At 45.5% G+C, this 22,809-nt stretch overlaps 1 protein-coding gene across 10 annotated transcripts in view; it reads left to right on the forward strand.

Moving 5' to 3' along the window:
• Positions 1 to 22,571, forward strand: part of PARD3B (par-3 family cell polarity regulator beta) — a 665,445-nt gene extending 642,874 nt beyond the window's left edge. For all 10 annotated transcript variants that reach the window (XM_045032213.1, XM_045032216.1, XM_045032214.1 and 7 more), the window contains one exon: positions 18,099 to 22,571. In XM_045032213.1, the coding sequence (XP_044888148.1) occupies positions 18,099 to 18,459 (361 nt within the window). In that variant the 3' untranslated portion in view covers positions 18,460 to 22,571. The remainder of the gene's footprint in view (positions 1 to 18,098) is intronic.
• Positions 22,572 to 22,809: the final 238 nt, after the last annotated feature.

Below are 22,809 nucleotides of genomic sequence, written 5' to 3' on the forward strand. Positions count from 1 at the left end.
ACAGAGAAGCGATATATACAAAAAGAATGGCATGTGCACTTTTACAGGACTGTATGAGTCTCAGTTAAAAAAAAACCCACAACCAATCAGGAGCAAATGTACTGTTATGCTGTACAACCAACAGCAAGTAATAATTCATACTGCAGATACAGCGCAAAACCAAAATAAAACTGTAGAAAATTAACACCGGAACATTCTAATGTAAGAAAAATTGACATTTACACAGTGCCTTTCATCGAATGATCCCAAAACAGTCAACACACTTTACAACTACATGTAAAGAGAATAAAATGTTCAGCATTGCTTCTTTGGAGTATTGTTGTAGCTGTGTTGGTCCAGGATATTAGAGAGACGAGACCTGAAAAAGAGCTCTGTGTAAGCTCGAAAACTTGTCTCTTTCATCAACAGAAGTTGATCCAATAAAAGATATTACTTAACACATCTTGCCTCTCCATCATCACTTATGTTACTAAGGCATTTCTGAAAATTGTATCCAGGGCTCACTTTACCTGCGGCTATAATGCAGCCACCTATGGAGTGAAATGTGAAAGTTGTTTAACAGTACATACTAATGCTACCCAATAGTTTGTGGCAGAAATTGCAGAACAGTGGAGCCTATCCAACTGAAACTACAGGGAACTTGTAATAGGTAGAATGTAATTACCCAATTGGAATTGAGCTAGGGCTAACGACTAGGATTTTTAGGCCCAGCAAAGTAATTAAGCATGTGCTTAACTTGGATACTTGGTAGGAATTGGGTGCCTACTTCTCTTAGGCTCCTTTGAAAATCCCAGCCTAAATGCACTCCAAGGCCCTTCGTTTTCAGTTTTTACTGAAAAATTCCTGGGTTCTACAATGCTATTATTTGCTTTTTACTGTTTTTCACCCAAAATTTGGAACACACATACATGAAAATATTAATTTTGTTAAGAAAATCCAAGACATTGCATTAGGTAGATGTGTTCAAGTTAATAATAAGTTAGTCTAAGTGCAAATGTGAGGCTGTCTGTTAAAGTAAGGCAACATAGAGGAAGACGTGTACACGTGCATATGTGTACGTACAGTTCATGAAATAAACCACAGTATTTAAGTTTTTACTTTCAATACTCATTTTTTTCTTTGTTGCTTTGTTTCTATCCCCCATCCTCCAATATTAGCACAGTGAAATATGACCTTAATTTTTTGCACTTTTTTTTACCATGTTTTAATTTTTGTAAGAAACACTGATAAATTCCCAGAAAATGTTAAAATAAAAAGTGAAAAAGGAGGGCCTGTGTGCAGACTATAAAGCACACAGGAGGTGCAACGTGGCTGAATCGATGTTACTTGCAGAAACTTAGCTTTTTCATCTCCTAGTTTTTTTGCAATTTGAACTGTGCCTCCTTAACATTGCATTAATGCAGTATTTTCCACTTAACTTTGTAAACAATAAAGAAACAAATTATTTGCTGAATTCTACAACTGTTTTTCACAGCCACTTGTTAGCACTCTTAACGCAGAATTTCTTTGATGATATTGGAGCGAGTATCAACCCTAATGTCATTTTAACATAATTCTTTTGTGTGACGAGCTGGCTGTTCTCCCTTCTCTTTTGTTATCGAACATCTAAAGAAAGCTCTGTTAGTGAGAGATTACGCCAGTGGTTCCTTGGTCTTACAGAGATTTCATCAGAAATGTTTCTTCTCTTTTAATGGACAATGGAAAATGTTCGACTGTCCGTTATTACACTTCTTTGTACACAGTCTACAAATATAAATGGAAATTATAATTACATCTAGTGTTGGGTCACAATGGAAATCACTTTAATCCCAGTGTGGAGGTAGGAGGGGGAGAATCAATAAAAAACCCTTAACCCTGATCTTTTCTTCTTAGACATTTCATTTTGAGTTGCATCAGCTTGCACCAGAAGTGTTAAAAGTTTAAAGGACGACTTCTTCGGTACACAGAGAGCCATTTTGCATCCTTAGAAAAGTAATGCTGTCTTGTCCTATTCCCATGTAGAAAACAGCAAGAAGATTCTTTTTAAGCGTTTATCAAGTGTTTCGTATTATGTGGAATGCGCCACATGTTCATCCTTCGCTTAATTCAAAAAAAAAAAAAAGAGGGACCATCAAACATTTAAACTTTTCTACTGGAAATAGCACTTACTATGTTTGTACTATAGAATCATAGAAGAATAGGGTTGGAAGAGACATCAGGAGGTCATCTAGTCCAATCCTATGCTCAAAGCAGGACCAACACCAACTAAATCATCCCAGCCAGGGCTTTGTCAAGCCAGGCCTTAGAAACCTCTAAGGATGGAGATTCCACCATCTCCATTCCAGTGCTTCACCACCCTCCTAGTGAAATAGTGTTTCCTAATATCCAACCTAGACCTCCCACACTGCAACTTGAGACCATTGCTTCTTGTTCTGTCATCTGCCACCACTGAGAACAGCCTAGCTCCATCCTGTTTGGAACCCCCCTTCGGGTAGTTGAAGGCTGCTGTAGATGTGTGTGAGCCAAAACCGCAGATCGGAACAGTCCTGAACTTTGGAAAAGTGTAGACCTGGGTGTAAACATCACAGCTGGCACTTATTTCTATGATGGGCTTTGCCAATTCCCAAAACTCAGACCTTTGAACTTTGGGGATGGATGCTCAGTTCAGGATCTGAATTTTATCTTGGCTCATCTGAAGATCTTGCATTGAAAATCTTTAAAACTGAGTTTTGATAACTTCCAGTAGCACAGGCTCTGCACCAAGTGTTCTGTTATTCTGCAGCTTTGGATCCACCTCTTACTGCAGAATTGTGTTCTAGAACCTTTGGGTTCATTTTTTTACAATTGTTTGGATTTTTAAAAATATGATTTTTATGCTTTGAGGCATAATCCAACAACTAACTGATGAGGTTGGGAAGAAGCTTCCTTATTTGTTGGGTTATACCATAATTGTCCACAATGGAATTTTGTGAAACTTTCTCAGAAAGGTCTGATTCTGGCCACTGTCAGAGACAACGTATTGAAATAGATAGCCCACTGGTCTGATACCTGTGTTCCTAATTAGATACAACATCCACAGAATGTAATTAAGATCCATTCAGTGCCATATCCTGTTCCTTTCTGATTGCATGCAGAATTCAGAGTTCTCTCAGGACAATGAAAATTTATTTGAAAGTTTGAAAATCATTTTACTCCAGTCTTTCTTTTCTTAGAAGAAAATAATGTAACAGAACTTTTCAATATGTACAATGGGCTTGCTTAGCAATCCAAATCTGGTACTTCGGGGGGTTCACTTTCTCCATTAGGTTGTTGATTTTGAGCCTTAACTACAGTTCTTGCTGGGGACTCCCTGGATACAGATATTTCATGAATTTCTTTGGTTCTTCTATTCTTAATGTAATTTCCCTTTATAAAGGCCTAATCCAAAATGTATTGAAGTCTTTGGACCAAACAGCAATTAATGTATGCCACCGTGTTTCTCATTTCATTGCATTATTGCCCTTCCTGCCTCTGTTGTATTCAGCCACGGTGAAGCATTCTTTCTGCTCTACCTCCCTCTGGGAAGCATCCTGATGTTTTTTACAAACATCCTGCACAAAGATACATTGCACTATATGGTCTAAAAATACATTGCACTGTGTTGTATCGAAGTGACCTTTGTTATTCATTAGTGAATCAGCAGCCTGGGGAACTGTGGCTTTCAATGAGCTATTTTAATAGGTCTTTATTGTCAGTGATGATTTCCTTGATTTAAATATGCTGGAGCAAGGGTAATTCTTTGATTGATTCATTATGTAAAATATTTGTTTCGGTGTTAGAATTTAATTCTTTACATCATAGTTGGCCAAATTGAGAGATTCCTTCTTTAAACCACTCTGAAATATCTTCCAGATTCTCAACAGGTTCCACTAAGGAGGTACTGTTTCTTCTATTTCCCTCACTTCTGGGCATATCCTACCACTCCTCTTGGCATGGAGGTTCCCTTATGCCGTGGTTCAGGGGGTGCACATCTTATACATGAAATATAGATCTGTGAGGCTATCCAAGGTGGGCAAGGACTGGAGGATATGTCTGGGCCCAGTGCATTCACTGGCTATTGCACCATGTGACCATGGCCCTCTGCAGTCTGTGTGTGAAGATTCCCCTACACACACACACACACACCCTGTGGAAATCCCCCTTCTTCCCCCCCCCCCCCCGCACGCAGCCTAATACCTAGGAATATGCACTAAATTGTTTATGTGCATCTTACTCTTTTAAAGAAGGAATTAAATGCAACAAAATGAAAAAAAAAATACTTCCACAATGTTAATGTGGAGATTTTTAAGCACATAAAAGTCAGCAATTATGGTTTCCACATCTGTGAACAGGCCACATTGCTCATATATATCTAAAAGCATTAAAGTTAATGCCATGTATAGTAATAAAAATACTACATATGCACGAAGGGGTGAATTACAGTTGCTTGTGGGAACTGTTTCTTGAATTTCCTGAATTTTGTGCAGTTAAAGTCACAACTTAACATCACATTGATGTTTCTCACACACACACACACACACACACACACACACACACACACACACACACAAAATGTATTGAGGTGGCATTTGAAGTATTAAATGGATTCACAGCTGTTTCTCACTTTTCAGTACAATATGCTTCCTGCTACTAGAATTAGGTTCATTAAACCTTCTTAATCTAATCAAATAAGCAGACCATCCCAGGCTGCCATTTTGGAGAATAGCAAGGACTTTGGAAACAATTAAAACAATTGAATGGTAAGTTCACACTGCTTAACTACCTGATAGCAGTTAATAGATGCAGTATTTATAAAATGCATGCAAGAGACAGAGAATTCAGACAGAGATGGGGCACAAACACTCATTCCACAGAGCCATGGGTTAACCTCTCAGTAGCCATCTATCACTCCAACAGGATTACAGCCTTCTAGTTCTGAATCCTGTCAGTATTACACATTTACTTTTAGCTAACTTTTTACAATGCCTGTGGCCATATCTTGGCCCTTCCTCAGCTGCAGTTGTGCTGTGGAAAGGAATGGGACGGGACTGGGGAGACTGCTCAGGGACTCTGCATCCTCAGTGATCTTCAGAGCTCTGCTCTGAGGAGGCTTCCTGTTTCCCTAGAGGCGTGGGGAAGGGTTGAGATGTGGAAGAGCTTGGATCCATGACTAGGCAGATCTATTGACCATTTCCCTTACACAGAAGGTGGTGGTGTTCACACTGTCCTTTTTCTTTAAATCGTCTTGCATACTGCACTGTCTCTAGTGTAAAAAGAGGGCTACACCTGGTCTGATCTGAATTAGGCAAAATGGTGGTAAAACCCCCCATGCCCTGCTCCTCAGTTTTGAGCCAGAAAGGAGACAAATGGCAGAGAGTCCCTGAAGTCCACTGCAGACTTTGCTATTGCCTTTACATGGAAGATGCTCAGATACTACGGTGATGGGCAGCAATTTTTAAAAAGGTCATTCTGTAGGCAGTGTAAAACCTTTAGCTAGAGTGTGTCCAATCTACAGGTGTTCCCCAGATGCAGCTGCGCTTACGCTAGTGTAACAGCGGAAGATTTTAAGAATAAACCAGCATAAACACAGCTCACATGTACCCCAGCTCCAAGGGTTATTGCAGCCGTAATGTTGTTGTAGTAGCCTCTAGGCAACACTACAGCTACTCCATGCACTGGGCGGAGGATTCCTGTCCTCTCCGCCTGGGAGATTCCCACTTCACAGGTGTGCGCGGGTTCCAGGATTTGGCCCCTGTTATTTAGGGCCAAACTCGAGGAGCCCCACAACATTTGTGACCTTGCTTGTGGCTGCAAAGTGAGTAGTTGTCAGGTATAATTACCTGATTTGCCTTCACAAATATGGAGATTTACACACTTTGTAAGTGCCTTAACTGCAGCTGTAAAATTATATGTTCAGTCACTTATCCTATTATAAACCTTTAGATTTATATTATATAAATTATTGCAGCTGATGTTTCCTGACTAGCTGAAGAGGGGGTGGTTAGCGGAGTATTAATGGAGCGCAGTATGTTGAGAAATCTATAGTCTACACCAGCAGGTCTAAAACTGTGGGTCAGGACCCCAAAGTTGCTACCCTGTTATAATGGGGTCACCAGGGCTGGTGTTAGATTTGCTGGGTTCCGGGACTGAAGCCAGCGCCTGAGCCCCACTGCCCAGGGCTGAAGCCCTAGGGCAGGAGTCGGCAACCTTTGAGAAGTGCTGTGCCAAGTCTTCATTAATTTAAGGTTTCGCGTGCCAGACCAGCAGCGCAGGCGGCAGACAGACCCCAGACCAGCAGCGAGCTGGGCCACTCAGCCTGCTGCCAGTCTGGGGTCTGTCAGCCCCTGCCAGCCAGGGTCCCAGCCGCCGGTCCCGCTCAGCCCGCTGCCAGTCTGGGGTCTGTCAGCCCCTGCCAGCCAGGGTCCTGGTCGCCGGTCCCGCTCAGCCTGCTGCCAGTCTGGGGTCCGTCTGCCCCTGCCAGCCAGGGTCCTGGCCGCCGGTCCCGCTCAGCCCGCTGCCGGTCTGGGGTCTGTCAGCCCCTGCCAGCCAGGGTCCTGGTCGCCGGTCCCGCTCAGCCTGCTGCCGGTCTGGGGTCCGTCTGCCCCTGCCAGCCAGGGTCCTGGCCGCCGGTCCCGCTCAGCCCGCTGCCGGTCTGGGGTCTGTCAGCCCCTGCCAACCAGGGTCCCGGCCACCGGTCCCGCTCAGCCTGCTGCCAGTCTGGGGTCTGTCAGCCCCTGCCAACCAGGGTCCCAGCCACCGGTCCCGCTCAGCCCGCTGCCGGTCTGGGGTCTGTCAGCCCCTGCCAGCCAGGGTCCCAGCCGCCGGTCCCGCTCAGCCTGCTGCTGGTCTGGGGTCTGTCTGCCCCTGCCAGCCAGGGTCCCGGCCGCCGGTCCCGCTCAGCCCGCTGCCGGTCTGGGGTCTGTCCGCCCCTGCCAGCCAGGGTCCCGGCCGCCGGTCCCGCTCAGCCCGCTGCCGGTCTGGGGTCTGTCAGCCCCTGCCAGCCAGGGTCCCGGCCGCCGGTCCCGCTCAGCCTGCTGCCGGTCTGGGGTCTGTCCGCCCCTGCCAGCCAGGGTCCCGGCCGCCGGTCCCGCTCAGCCCGCTGCCGGTTTGGGGTTCCATTAGCCCCTGCCAGCCAGGGTCCCGGCCACCGGTCCCGCTCAGCCTGCTGCTGGTCTGGGGTCTGTCCGCCCCTGCCAGCCAGGGTCCCGGCCGCCGGTCCCGCTCAGCCCGCTGCCGGTCTGGGGTCTGTCTGCCCCTGCCAGCCAGGGTCTCGGCCGCCGGTCCCGCTCAGCCTGCTGCCGGTCTGGGGTCTGTCCGCCCCTGCCAGCCAGGGTCCTGGCTGCCGGTCCCGCTCAGCCTGCTGCCGGCCAGGTTCCATCCATCTAGACCAGCAGCGGGCTGAGCGGGGCCGGCAGCTGGGACCCTGGTTGGCAAGGGGCTGGCGGCTGGAACCCCAGACCAGCAGCAGGCTGAGCAGCTCATCTCGCTGCTAGTCTGGGGTTCCATAATCCAGGTCGGCAGCGGGCTGAGCCAGGCCGGCGGCCGGGACCCCGGCTGGCAGCAGTGTGCCACTAAAAATCAGCCCGCGTGCCGCAGGTTGCCGACCCCTGCCTGAGGGCTTCAGCCCTGGGTGGCGGGGCTCAGGTTACAGGCCCCCTGCCTGGAGCTGAAGCCCTTGGGCTTCGGATTTGGCCACCCCACTCAGGGCGGTGGGGCTTCAGTGGGCTGAAGCTTTCGTGACCTCCCTTCTGGGGTTGTGTAGAAATGTTTGTTGTCAGAAGGGGGTCACGGCGCTAGGAAGATTGAAACCCCTGGTCTACCAGCATATGTAAATGTGTGTAGAAGTAAATGTCTACATTCAAACAAAATACAAATAGGGAATAAAGGATGAATTTACAGTTTCTTTGAGTTGTTTAGGAACAAATCAATAAATCAGAGGCTTGGAGACAATGCAGGTTGAAATAGCATCTAAAGAAAGACAACAAAAGCTTTTATGCAAAAGCAACTGTCAGCTTCCTTAGGACTTTTAGCTTTGGTTTTACTGCAAGGAAGAAAAAACAAAACAGGACGTCTCAGTGAGTTTAACTGAATCCAGAAACAAAAAGAAATGAAGAGGAAAATAACCAACTACCATTAATTCCAACTGTATATCTCCTTTATGTATTGAAGCATGATTTTACCACCCAGTTTGTACCATGGGAGGTAGAGCTGACAGCCGTGCTCCATCATGGCAGTGGAGGGGAAACTGCTAGGAATGCTTTAAGTTAGATGAAGAATGATTTTTAAAAAAAATAAAAGCTTGGTAATAACATTAATAACCCATTCTTACAGGTTTTTACTAGCCTGCTGAAGATCAGACAGTATGTTCAGATCCCAGTGGCTGAATAGTGAAAATCTCAGCTTGGGTTGTTATTACTTCGAAAGACTCTTTTAATGACTTCTATTATTTGTTGAAAATCATTTTAACAACACAGCTGAATAATCACTGTGCTTTAAATTCATTTCATGTGACAAATGGAATGGAATTTGGTTTTAGTGTCGTTCAAAGTGCTGTGCAGAATGAATTGGATACTTGTAGTTCAGCGAGTGTACAGGCAAAAGGAGGAACTATTATATGTTCAGCAATAGCTCTCATGCAGCCCTGGACATTACACACAGCCTGTGTGCTTTTCTTAAGAGAAGAAATTTTGGATGGGGCACTGGGATTACCTTTTTTAAAACACCGCGGGAACTTTAATTTCCACCTTGGCAGCACCCAGCAAAGCAGTAGTACTGGGTAGGACACTGGACTAACCTGCGTTCTAGTCTTGGTTCTTCCACTGACTTGCTAGGTGACCTTGGTCAAGTCACCTTACCCGCTCTCTTCTTCTCTTTCCCCGTTACCCTTTGATTTGTCTAGTTAGACAGTAATCTTTTGGGGGCAGTGACTGTCTCTTACAGTGCCTAGTACAATGGGGTCCCAATATTAACTGGAAGCCTCTAGGGGCTCTTGTAATACAAATAACATCATCCAGAGAGACTTCAGTATAACATAGCTCACAGCTGTTCAGTATTTGTCATCCTTGGGTATGAGTCTAAATCTAAATGTAGTATTCAGCAGGGTCCTGAGCTTTCTTTTCTTTTGCCGGCTTCAGATGTGTGAGCGTGATATTTTTTCTTCTAAATATTGAGTGACTTTTAGTGTATTGAGCTGGTAATACTGAAAATAACCCTCTTACATAGGCTTCATTTGTTTAAGGTTTGAAAATACAAGATTCCTCATATAAAAATGGATTTAATAGATTTTTCTACACTCAGAATGTAACTTGATCCCCCCACCACCATCATCCTCTGGCCCTCCCCAGGCACAAAATCTCCCCTTGGTTCACACCTGCCCACAGGTCATAAGACCTCAGTGTTACAATAGTCAAGACAGATTGGATAGGATTCCGATTAGTGCATAACTCCCTTGATTGGTCAGAGAAGTTATTGCAGCGTGATGCAAGACAGTCTTGCAAAAGGCTGAGAACTTTCGTCTCTATAGTGAGCTTTCAGCGCTTGCTGATCTAGGAAACAAAAGGCCAAGGGGACTTGAAAATCTAATCCAGGCCTTTCACATGATAGTATGTGGAGGTTCCCAGTGCAAGAGACACGACTGCCTAGTATTGAGACTGGGTTGCTTATGCCAAGAGGTTAATGACTCACAAGGCATTATGCAGTGTCGAATAATGAGTAAGATTCGAAATGACATATGTGGTAACGACTCACCACTTAAGTTATGGATCTATTTAAGACCCCTGTAAGCTTGAAAAGATCACAGAATAGAAATGTCTTGTTCAACAGGCAATTCTTTATTCCATATACCCCACCAGAGGAGATGTACCACGCTTGAGAGCATAGGAACAAAATGAGAGGAAGCGACCTAGGGAAAATTACCACAGCAGTTGTCTTGTATCCGTATCAGGTACTTATAAAATACCAACCACTGTGCTTGGAGTTTTTTAGGTTTTTAACCTAATTACTTAATTATCATGGCTCCTGATATTTGTAGGCAGGATTTTGGGGGCAGGAGGTGGCTTTTGCACGGAGGGTGGGATTTTCAAAAGTTGGCCTAATTCCTTCCACTGAAATCAATGGGAGTTTCACACTTACTTTCAATAGGAGCAGAGTTTAGCCAGTGCTGAGTGTTTTGTGAAAATCTCTCCCTAAATTCTGATGCCGGCCAGACTAGAGCACAGTTTATTCCTATTTTCTATAAGAGGCTCAGTGCAGTTGCCGTTACGGTAGTGCTCATATGTACAAAAGGAATCATTAAGCTCCCTAGGGAAAGCCTCACCTCATGTGTTGTTGTCATCTCATGATAGAAGTTTTTAAAATGTTCTTTCAGGTTATTAAATTGCATTTTTGTTTATTCTTTCTGTACCTCTTTTGGCCTACGTGGAGAGTTGTCACCAGTAGCTAAATTCCCTGTTTGGGTCCCAATTTTGAGAGGCACTGAGCACCTGATAAATATCTTCAACTCCTAATAAGTTCAGGTGCCCAGCGCCTCTCAAAATGAGCCCCTATGCTGCTGCTTCTGTGGAGTCTCCATTACAGAAAGTGTGCAGCCATGGCAGGCCATTCTGTATGATCCTCTGCCAATCTCTTTATGGATGAATAGTCCTTTTAATCCACCCAGGATACCGCATTGTCCATCCAAAACCTTATTTTCCTGCATCGTGTTCTTCTGCCATCGTTTCCCTTCCAGTGCCCATAAACATGCATCACCTGCTGACCCCCTTAAAATGTGCCCTGCAAACAGAAGCTATGTTTTCATAAGATCTCTGACTAGCATTTGCTAGTGGGTTGAGCATTGGCCTGCTAAACCCAGGGTTGTGAGTTCAATCCTTGAGGCCAGTTAGGGATCGGGGGCAAAAATCTGTCTGGGGCTTGGACTAGAATGACCTCCTGAGGTCCCTTCCAACCCTGATATTCTATGATTCAGTCAGCTCCAATACTTTGTATTGGTTAGAGGCTATCCATGATATGCTTTCAAATAGAAAAAGGCCTGATTTTCCGGGCACTTAAGGCTGGTCTCCGCACAGTTTTTGTCCTGCTATAACTATACCAATATGAGCACCTTTAAGTGGTCTAACTGCACACATATTTGGGACTTTACTACTTTATACTGGTTTCTAAACTATATTCAAAACTTTAACTCTTTTCTTATAGCAGCACAAAAACTGTGCAGACAAGCTCTTATGCTAAGATCAGTCAGGGGTAACTGGTGAAGTTAGAGGAGTTTCAACAGTGTAAAACTGCTGTGAACGGAGAATCAGGCCCTAGGTATCTGCTTTGTGTCTGTAATTGATCCCTGCTTGAATTCCCAGCAAACTGTGAGGGACCTCTCCTCCTTGCAATCCAAAGCAAACACAAGTAGCAAAAGTAGATGTTTTTCCATTTCCCCCCCAGTAATATAGGTCATGAAATGATCATTATTTTTATGGGTCCGCAAAGCCTATAGAAATCAAAGCTATGTAATATACATTGCAAAGTGTTCTGCTAATCCTGTCTAACCGCATTCGTGCCTTCACCAGGGATGAGGGGTCTGGTAACTGGAAATCTGACACTGAAGGAATTCCAAACAACAGTGCTCCAACTAAAAACAGCTCTCTCTGCGTGGCATGTGCTACATGAGACACTAGGATTGTATTAGTTTACATTATCTGATTTTTTAGTTGTGCATTGTTGATAAAAGAACAGGAGGAGAAAGCACCTCCACCAGCTCAGCCCATAAATAATCTGTGTGTGGTGTGTTTGAGGTTAGTATGACATTGCTAGACATCTGCCTTCTGCCGAGAGGTACAACCCTCTCTCACTGACAGCAGCAACAGAGCAGTGCCTTGTGCTGCAGTTTCCTCCTCGTAATAGGATACAAAATTTGGTTTCATTCAGCTTTTTAAATGCAAAAAACATGATCTTAATTGATAAATATTGGTTTGAAATGGCACAGAAAATTTGTTTCAGGAGTAACCAGCCTGCAAATGAGAGACTTTAATGAAACTCAGAACCATGCAGTGACTTTTTAAAAAACCTGTATTGACTTTTTAGGTACTGCACACTGAATATTAAGCTACTGAAGTTTTTGGTGCTACTGCCTAGAACCAGCACTGCTTTCTCTATTATGTGCTGTGACTTTAAATATCAGAGAGCGAGACTACATAGCCATTGAGCCAGGATTTTTTAAAATATAAGTCAGAAACAGCTTTATAAGGTCCACTCTCAGAAGAAACACTTTGTATGTTTGTTATAAGATTGATTGTTTGCCTCATTTAATTCCTAGATCTGTTCTTGGTTTTTATCTTCTTCTTTATATGTCGTTAGGGCCCTTATCACAGAGAACAGGCAGCACTCCATTGTGATGCATATATAGAGAATGCTTTGCTGACATCCTGGGACACAGACAGGACTCTGTTCTCTTTGGCACTCTAATCACTGCCTTTGTTGCCTCATGCCATCACCCAGGATCTCTTGCATAGACTAAACAGTCATGGAAGAGGATGCAAAAGAGGCTGCAGCCAAGTATGGGTTTCTATTAGCTACAAAGTACATGACTTCTTGGGGTGTATTTCAACAAGTACTTCCCGTCAGGGTAGGAGAAATTCTTTTCTCTGCTAACTGGAGAATTACTGAAACGGGGACATCACAAGACCCAAGAGAGCAGAAGTTGAGCAAGTGAGAGGGGGAACGATTTGTAGTCCGTTTTTTATTGACACCCATTTAAAGTCAATCACTAATTAACATTCTGGAAAGAGGAAGATCTTCCTTAAAGAGTCTGCTCCTTTCAGTTGGGTTGTAAACAACCCTGAAAGCTCTCAGGGTTCGTAGCAAAACCAGGGAATATCAGACATTCTTGATATTTCTAAGGTAAAAACAAGCAGGAAAAGATAAGATGTTCAGGCCTTCTTTAACCATCAGCAAGAAGTAAAAAAGGGCCCAAGCACAATATTTTAATCATCCTTTGCAGGTCACCTTTAAAACAAGGGTTATCTTGGACTCCTAATTACAGAAATGGATCAGAGTTCCTAACTGATCAGTGTTTTGAAGATCAACCAGCACAGCTCCAAACCAGTAGGTTAAGGTTGAAACAAGTTTGCAGGAAATGTGGGGAAGTTTGCACTACTTCTGTCTGTGCCATACCTTCTCTGTGGAGGTGAGGAATCGTATTTCCCATCATCACAATTCAGTAAACAGGCTTTTGAAATGCACTTTGCCTACATCAGGTCACTATTTGGGGGGAGAATTTTCATGCAGCTCTAATGGCTTTGATTCCTTCCTTGAAGTCAGTGCTCCTACTTCTCTCTTTCTACAACTTCCTTAACAAGAAGTATATTAACGTAGCTGGTCCTGCATCTTCTGCTCCCTACTCCTTCACTGGGAAAAGGCACAAGTGAGCCAGTCAGTAAAAGGCTGAGCTACAAGATCAGCTCCTTCCCGTGCTGTTGTGTAAGTTCCCCATCTGCAGCCAGCCATTAAGCCCACTGGCCCCCTAGGTCAAACAGCTGACCAGAAAGCAAACAGCTGACACAGGGCAGTTCATGCTCAGCGTGTCCTCTTAAAGGGCACGCTCCTAATCAGGCCCTTTGGAGTGGCTGGACCTGCTTGACCCAATTTGTGGGGTTTGGATGGGTCCCATGGGTCAGTGATTTTCCACTTCTGGTTGTTGGTCTGACCCACAAGTTATGGGTCACTGAGGAGGTGTGAGCCAGCCTTCTGAACTCTGAACCCACCAGGAGCTAACAAAAACAGAGCGGGAGGGGGAAAGAATTTCATTAGGGCCTCTGCTGAGAGAAAATGCAGAGTTGTTTTGCTTCTACTCAGAAATGAACACCGTGTCCAAGGGGCTGCAATTGAAAAGGTGTTTGGTTTGGCTTATGGGTTTTTTTGTTGTTTTTTTTTTTTAAAGAAAAGTAATAACATACACAAGCAGACTGTATAAGGTCAGATGAAAATTGAGGTGCTTCCAAGTGGCAATGCATTCACTCTCTGGAATCACCATTCTTAGAAATTGCCCCCAAATCTCCCTTTATTCGTGAGTGCAGCTTTTCCTGGTGACGGCATTTCTGATGCTGCCTTAAAAATACTGACTTTCAGTCCACTTAAAAAAATAATAAAAGGGACGTTCAGGGTTGGTCAAGCGCCAGCTATTCTTTCCTTTTCTTCGTCTTACAAATTCGTAGCTGCTGCTTAATGTGACATGGGGAGTTGGGGGCTCCAGAAAGTGCTTCGAGCCACTCTCCGACGCCCTTTTAAAATCACTAATGCCAGCAGGCCTGGATTTGGGAGGAAATCACCCGTAAGAAACCAACAAGCATGAGGCAGGGGACGGGAGAGAGTAATAGAGACATAGAGCTAAAGGCCAGAAGGGATCATGAGATGATCTAGAATGAATCATCAGGGAACTGTTCAGTTTCAACATCCAGGGCTTATTATAAATAGGAACAATGGCCTGGGTCATCCCCTCCCTTCTTTCAGAAATACCCTGGGGAAGTGAGCTGGGCAAGGGGGGGCTGACCCATCTACAAGGACCCTTTGTTGAGTTTCCCTCAGATCGTTCTCCTCAGGGGTTGCCAGCGGAGCAGAATTGCCAGAGCTCCCCCAGCCTTCCCTGCCCACAGAGACTCCCTTGAAGTGTTTGTGGCTTTTTAGCCGAAGGATGGCAGAAGCTGCACAAGGGCTTTTCCGACGCGTCTGTGTGAAGTGGAACCATGCCCGGCTCTACCCACTCCTTCCCCAGCCTGACCGTCCTCCAGCTGCCAACCCTGACCCCATAGGCATTGCCGAGCCATTTGTACTCCACCCCCGGAAGAGGGGCCTGGAGAGGGAACGCCCTGCATGGGTAAAATTGGCCATCAAACCTGATCCCAATACTTTTACGGTGGAACCTGGTGGTTTCCTTCCCAAATGTTACTCTGAAGGGTTCCACATCCCCAGCACACTCAGCTCTCCTGGAAAAAAAAGCCATTCCCTATAGACGCCGACTCCATGGGTGCTCCGGAGCACCCACCAGAAGCCCCGCCAATCAGCTCCTACCCCTCCTTCCCAGTGCCTCCTGCCCACCTTGATCAGCTATTCAGCAGGGCGCAGGAGGCACTGGGGGAGAGGCAGGGCTGGCTTCAGGGTTTTCGCCGCCCCAAGCGGCGAAAAAAATAAAAAACCACAATCGCGATCAGCGGCACTTCAGCGGTAGCTCCACTGTGCCGCTTTCTTCTTCGGCGGCAGGTCCTTCCCTCCGAGATGGACTGAGGGACCCGCTGCCGAATTGACGCCGAAGAGCCCGACGTGCCTCCCCTTCCCCTTGGCCGCCCCAAGCACCTGCTTGCCGCGCTGGTGCCTGGAGCCGGCCCTGGGGAGAGGAGGAGTGGGGGAAAGGGTGGAACGAGGCGGGGGTGGAGCAGAGACAGGGGTTTGTGGGAAGGAGTGGAGGTAGAGGGCCCCCCCCCCCCCGGAAACAGAGGAAGTCAGCACCTATGCTCTACAGCAGGGGTCGGCAACCTTTCAGAAGTGCTGTGCCGAGTCTTCATTTATTCACTCCAATTTAAGGTTTCGTGTGCCAGTCAGGGCCCGCTCTACTGTTTTCGCTGCCCCAAGCAGAAACAACCTCCCACCGGAAGTGACGGAGGTCAGGAAAGCATGTGCAAATGCCGGCGGGAGGGGTGGAGAAGAGCGGGCTGGACCAGGCCGGGCAGGATTTTTAATGGCACGCTGCTGCCTGCCAGGGTCCCAGCTGCCGGCCTGGGTTCGGCAGCGGGTTGAGCAGGGCCGGCGGCCGGGACCCCAGCAGGCAGCAGCGTGACATTCAAAATCAGCTTGCGTGCCATCTTTGGCACGTGTGCCACAGGTTGCTGACCCCTGTTCTACAGTCTCCTGCCCCTCCTCCACGCTGTGTAATGCTCCTTCTTTGCCACATCCAAACCCTTGAAGAGTGAAGGTCTGTTGAGGGTGCAACTCGTGATACACAGGAGCTTGTTCCAAGAGCAACTCTAATTGCAGCTTTAACCGAATCTGTTTTCCACCAATTACATTTGAAATACTTTAAAATAATAAGTTCAGCTTTGCATTAAGGGCCCAATTCAAAGCTGCCCAGATTCCCTCTGAGCTTGGCATCTGTCCTAAGCACATTTGCATTATTTTGATTTTTTAAAACACAATTTAGCAAAAATTCTAATAACAGCTAAGAAATATTACATTAAAACATATGACCATTATCTTGACAAATATCCTTTTAAGCATTGCTAGTCTCTCGAGTCTTGAAAAGGGAAACTAATGCCAAGTATGACACACTAACATTTGTTCCCGTTGTTTTATTCCTTGACACACAACTGCTTCTCTTTTAATTTCTCTTGCACAAGCTTCCAGTTGCAAGGTATGGTGTGGATGGCCCGTCCACCAGTCTTGTCATCGTTCTTACCACCTCTGATAGAAACACACAGAGCAGCCCTTTGGCTTGCTGTGGAAGTTAGGCTTTGTTGCATGGCCTGTGTGTGAGAGTAGAGATACCAGTGGTCTGAACACATGTGGGTTAAGAGTCCTTTTAGTATCTCAGAGGGTGGCTTCAACCCCTTCAGCACTTTGCCTGGACTGTCTCATGAAAAAAACAGGAGGGCCTGTCTTTTATAATGTTCTGTTTTTAAAGCAAAATGTCTCTGGGGACCGTAGGGTCCTAAAAGTCCAAGGCCTGGAATTCTTCCTTTCTCTCTTTCCATTTTAAACAGGAAACATTTGCACTAAGCGATTCCAGGGGGAGTGTTGTAGGTTCATTTCAAGGCAGATAATGTTTGTTCACTGCCTATGTCTGTGATTTACCCCAGGGGCTTAAACGAGTGCAGCAGAAAACCACATGTTGTGTTTCACTTCATGCAAAACAATTTTCGATGGCATCTGGGAGGGGCGCCCGGGTTAAGAAATGAGAAGCATGCTTATAAAATCCCTGTGTGAACAAAAGAGAGTTTGGTGGAGGAAGTGAAAGTCATCAGCAAATTGGACACCTGATATCTTTTACAACAGAGATTTTTTTTTTTAATAAATCCACAAAAAAGTATTTCAACAACCGCTGATGAGTGTAGTCCTGTGCCCCAGGGCAGGTGTCTAATTTACATTTTCAGTCTTCTCTTTGGGTCAGAATCCTGCAGTTCCTTCAGCTTGTCCTCAGGCAAAAAATTGCACTGAAGTCAATGGGAGGTTTTGCCTTAGTGAAGTATAAGGACATTTGCAGTCACAATGGTAAAACTCCTAATTGTGCTGAACTGTTGTGGATGCTGCAGTGACATATCTATGCAGAACAATTATTTTTGCCATTTAGAAGTATCACATGTTAAACTATTCTAGGGAGAACTATCAATCCCTCATTAGTGTAAATCATGGCATTTAAGACACAGAAAGGTACAGAGGGCACTTTATAGCACATCCTCTGGGATTACGTGTTCACATGTTGCTTTTCACATGCACCAGAGCTTGCCAAACCCTTATGGATGCAGACAAGTTACAGAGCAGACTTAACATCAGGCTCTCCAGCTCACAGGGGTTTTTTGAAACCTCACTGGCGGCTAGCCCATGGAACACAGATACTGGATCCTAACATCCCTGTTGTTTCTTCCAGGAGTTCCAAGATTTCCAACTATGGTGTTTTGAGAGTTTTACAGTCTGACATGTTAGAAGAAAAAAATGGGCCAGGGCTGGGAGGTGTGATTATTTGTGCACATACGGCTTATGGGATTTGCAAAGCTGTAGCCCAAACTCATCTGTTTATCCTCAGGCTAGATAAGACACAGTCAAACACACATTGTTTGAAGGATCTTTGTTTCCATTATGGCAAACTGGCTTTGTGAGCTGCAGAGCTCTTCCTTTGTCAGTGGGCTGTGATGGGCACAGGACCCTGGCGCCCAGTATCCTGTGAATTAGAAATACTGCATCATGTAGCTGGGAGGATTTTTTTTACTCTCAAGTTCTGTTTTGACTCATCAGGTCAAGTTACAGCTGAGGTGCCATTTCCTGTCCCACATTAAATGTAGAACTTTAACTACAGTGTGTTGCTGGCTTGGAATACTGCTTTATTTATCTAGATGTATTTTCTTCCTTCCCAGGTGTGGCCCAGCAGAACCAATGGAGTATTTAACAGGGCCCCGAGTGATATACAAAGAGCGAGATCTTCCATACTACCAAGGAGGGCAGCCTGCTGTCCACCCCTCTAAAGGAAACTACTCTCGTGCACAAGACATGAGGGCAGCAGAATTGCGGTATCCCCAGTATTACCCAGGCCAGCAACTAACCACCCAGCACAAGGGACCCCTCCGCCAGGATGTCCCACCTTCACCTCCCCAACCGCACAGAGTGCCAGCTTATAATGAAATGGGCCGAACAGGACAGCGTGGGAGCAGCCCGGATCAATACCAATACAGACATCAGGATTCCAGGCAGAAGAATCCCATGACTGCAGCTGTATAGCCTGAAACTGGACTTGTCAACATGGGCTGGGATGGAGGGTTCCTGACATTCCCTTTTTTACAGTTGGTCCTAGCAAGCTTAACTGCATGTAGGAATGGCACCTTAACTGGGATCATTCTTCCTGAACCTGCCTCAGGATAGGTTCGTTTTCATAGGAATCTTGGGCCATATCAAATTAAGAGACTGTGTCTTTTAGGTACGTGCATTACCAGACGTTCAGATGTTTTTAACACCAGTTAAAAATAGAAAGTGATGGCTGAAAAGTAAGTGCAACTGTTAGTACAGCTCAGGGCTATTTACCACATCTGGCCACACACACATACAGACACACAGTGCACCCTCTGTGAAAGGCCAGTGGTATTATCACCAGAGTCCATTTTGGATCTATACCACAGAAGTATTATATCACAGAAGCCTTCTGGTGACCTGACACTGTGTTCAGTGCAGTGCTGCTCTTCTCGGGATCAGAGAGTCTTGTGTAATCTAGTGCCGTGTGCAGTGGTGACTTTACCAATGACTTCCGGGCTGTTCCACTCCCACGCGAATCAGCAGTTTTATATTTTGAGAATGCCATAATCATTGGTTTTTAATCTTGCCTGTATCTTCCTCTTTCTGCTTGTTTGCTGGAACATGCATCTGGGAGCCCTCATTTTTGGTAGTTCTGCATCAAGTTTATCCTCTTTTCATATTGCAAATAACACAGTTGGACTAAAATGAACTAAACTTGGGCAGTTTGGAGAGTATTCATAGAACTGTCCTACAGGATCATTAGGGGATGAGGCAACCATCTGAAAAATGTCTGTCTGTCTGTTCTCATGTGTACGTATATTATGCAGTGCACAGCTCTTAAATGGAAGGCCTAGGGGCCAGGTGCTCAGCAGCTGTCAATGAGTGTAGCTTCCTTGACTTCAGTGGAGCTAATCCTATTTATACCTGCTGAGGATCTGGCCCGAGGGGTGAAGTACAGTAAGTGCTATTAAATTGTTACTCCATCAAGTATTCAGATGGATCAGGGAGGGCAGAGCCTGTACTTGTCCCCACTCTAGTCAGGTTTGCATAAAGGTGTCTGCTGGCATATCAGTTAATGAATTCTGAGCCTGCAGTTGTAAGCGTCTGTGCTATTCTTCTGCTGTCAGTGTGCATGGCTCCTGCCGCTCGAATTGTCACCTGTTAATGCAGGGATCACTGCAAGGAAGCTCAGGCTCTGGCAGTGCCAGTACTGTGCAAAGTGCCAAGCAATGCCAATTCGCCTGGCAGTGCTCTGCATGGCAACTGGAAAAGGGGGGCAGGGGGGAGGCGTTAGGCTTTTAAAAGCAACGGGATGGAGAAGAGAAGGAGGATAACAGAGGGGAGATTGCTTTAGAAACGTTGGGGGCACAGAGAAAAGGAATGAGGAGAATGGTTTAAACAACTAAGGTTTTTTTAAAACAATTAGGTGAGGAGAGGAAAGACGCCGAGGTTGATGGAGAAAGAGAAGACAAGGGGAAGGACAAGTGGGGCGGGAGCGGGCGAAGGTAGAAGAAGGACCTAGCTTCTTTCCCCCAACTCTCTGCAGACATTAGCTCAGGGCTGCTCTGGCCTTATGGAGGTAAAAGATGCTCTGAGGCAGTTTGAAATGTGCCTCTCAGCCATGCGGCTTCCCAACTCCACAGACATTTGCTGTGCAGTCTAACCGGGCTTCCGGTGCTTGGATGCGTCGCTCAATGATTGGTCATGCTCAGCATTGCTTAGGGAACCACAGAGCCTGTAACTAGGAACACGTTTTAAGTAGCTTCTGAGTGTCCCTCGTTCTTCAAGCTCTGCCTTTGGAAGCAACAGAAGCTTGTTTGGGCCCCTCCCCTCTGAGGGAGTGGTCTGGGACCTGGTCTGGCTGACGCCCTTTGGGACGCAGCAAATGCATCCGGATTCATTGCACAGCTCACCTCCCAGTCCTGGATCATCTGGTGCATAGCCCTTTATCAGGACTGGTAAGGATTCATTCGCTCTCTAGAGACTGGTGCATGGTGTATCGGAGTCTCACACAGGTTTGCACAGCTGCATTCCAAGGGGCTCTTCCAACCATTAGATGCATTTCCCATTCCACTGGAAACACCGTGTAGGGGACATGCCACACACAGCCTTGTGCTTCTTTGAACGAGCTTTCCATACTGGGTGGTAGACTCGGTTAATAAAGATTTGGCAGCCACAGGGTAGCTGCTAGTGACATGAACATCCACCTAAAGCAAAGTGAAAACAAATTCAAATACTTTCCTTTCATCTTTTGAAATACAGCCCCAGATGCATCTGATCCAGCTGTAAAGAAACAAATATGTTTGTGACAGTGGCTTGATCAAGCCAGACCACAATTAAGAACAGCTCTGAATATAAGCTACTGCCTTATCATCCATTACCTACTAACCCTTCCGATGCTCCGCAGCACAGCGCACAGAACTCATTTACAGTATTTCATGAGCCAGGGCCAAATAAAAACAGGATGGAAACAGCTTCTGGGTTATTTATGGCCTTTGAAGGGCTTGCTCAATTGTCTCTATGTAACCTGAAACCTCCTGTGAAGGCTCACATTGACTGCAATGGCACCACTTGGTTAGGGGAGACAGATCAAACGAGCCCCTTCCAAGTTGTTAATCTTACTCAACAGGTTACACAGAACAAAAAATAGTAGCTACTAGTATAATATATGGACACATCGTACACTGCTGGAAGCTATGAAGGAGAAAACTTCTGACCTTGCTGGGGGACAGGAGCAAAAGGTATTACAGACCATCTCATTAATCTATGGTGCTGGTCTAGGAGAAGATTGCAATTTGCTGGTTTAATATCTTGCAGAGGTACGGTATTTGCAAAGCATGATATATAACTACTGTATATATAGTCTGCTTCTGTGCAATGTAAAATGTATGATTTTAGCACCATATTGTGGAAAATATGTACCGTGCAAATCTCACGAGGTGCTACAACTGACAGTTGAAAATACACCACTTGCAAAATCAAAAAGAGCCGTTCAGTAACAGGTTGCTCTTTTTCCCCATATGTCCATATGTTTTGGAGTGTTACGTGTCTGAAATGCTCTTGACACATAGTTGCCTCACACTCCTTCATCAAAAATGTGCCAATCCAGCAAAAACCTTCCTGCCGTGATCTGGGTTTGCAAGGAGAGCCCAGGTTGCTGCAGGAGGCAGAACGCTGTACATTTGCACGGTGGCATGAATCAGGATTAAACAAGAGCAACCTGCTTGCATGTCAGGAGGGCTGCTGTGAGTCCCCAAGCTGCTGTGCTGGCTGAGTTGCAGCATCGGTTTCTGATTCTGGTAAAGGGGCAGTTGGGCGGTGAAGGATTTAGAGACACAAATAGAAACTGGTGACTTGCTGAGTGACCGAGCACTCGTGATCCACTGACATTGGCCCGTGAGGAACCATTACCACTGTGATAACTGCTATTATAAGGCGGCTCTGTGGGCACTCTTGCAAAGATGTCTTTGTGAAAAACGGAGAGGACTCAAGAATGAAAACAACCCCTATCCCTAAATAATGCCTGCAGCCCTGAACACCAGCTCACACAAACGTCCTAAACTAGAAATAGCTTCACATGCTGCCTAATCTTTGTACAGAGTGAAAGTGCTACCTCCTCCTCCTCGTCATCGTCATCATAAGCATCCTCAAAGATTTGCTTTTCAGACAAAGACAGTTCTGAGTAAGTCCCATTACTCTTCTGGGGCCTGATCCTGAGGCTTTCCACTGAATTGAAGTTGCTTATCTCCTCCCAGGATGAGGCCCTCTCCTGCAGTCGCGATTGCAGTTGTTGGCGAGAGTATTCTAACCTTACGTGCACACCCTGGAGAGTGCCCTTTGCTAGCAACATGTAATAAACCAGGACGTGTTGTTTATACGTCACTTTTCTATTATTTCTTCGCTTTTTTATGATACTTGACGATGGTTGTGTGTGTTGAATAAAAAATACAGTGAAATCATTGGGGGAGGGAGGGAGAGATTCAACACCAAATTTGAGAAAAAATTTTGGTACCATAAATGATTTTGCATTTTTTTTGTTATATATAACTATATAAATTTTACCTGTTTTATTTTGCATTAAAATAAAGGCTTTAAGACTACAACCAACCATCTCTTTGTATATTGATTCTATCACTTCTTTGCACTTCTGAAGGCATCTTCTTGGGTTGTGATCTGGCATGGTCAGGATTAGTGGGAGAACTTCAAGGAAAACCCAGCATTGCTGCAGAAAATGGTGATAATGGCTCATTACACTTAACTTTGAATCCCTCAGAGCCAGCTTTGAATCAGTGCTCCAGCTTTGTGGTATGGGATGCTCTGCTGTTGTTCATTCCATGTTCC

Source organism: Mauremys mutica, chromosome 10, assembly GCF_020497125.1.
Source record: "Mauremys mutica isolate MM-2020 ecotype Southern chromosome 10, ASM2049712v1, whole genome shotgun sequence".
Taxonomy (NCBI): domain Eukaryota; kingdom Metazoa; phylum Chordata; order Testudines; family Geoemydidae; genus Mauremys; species Mauremys mutica.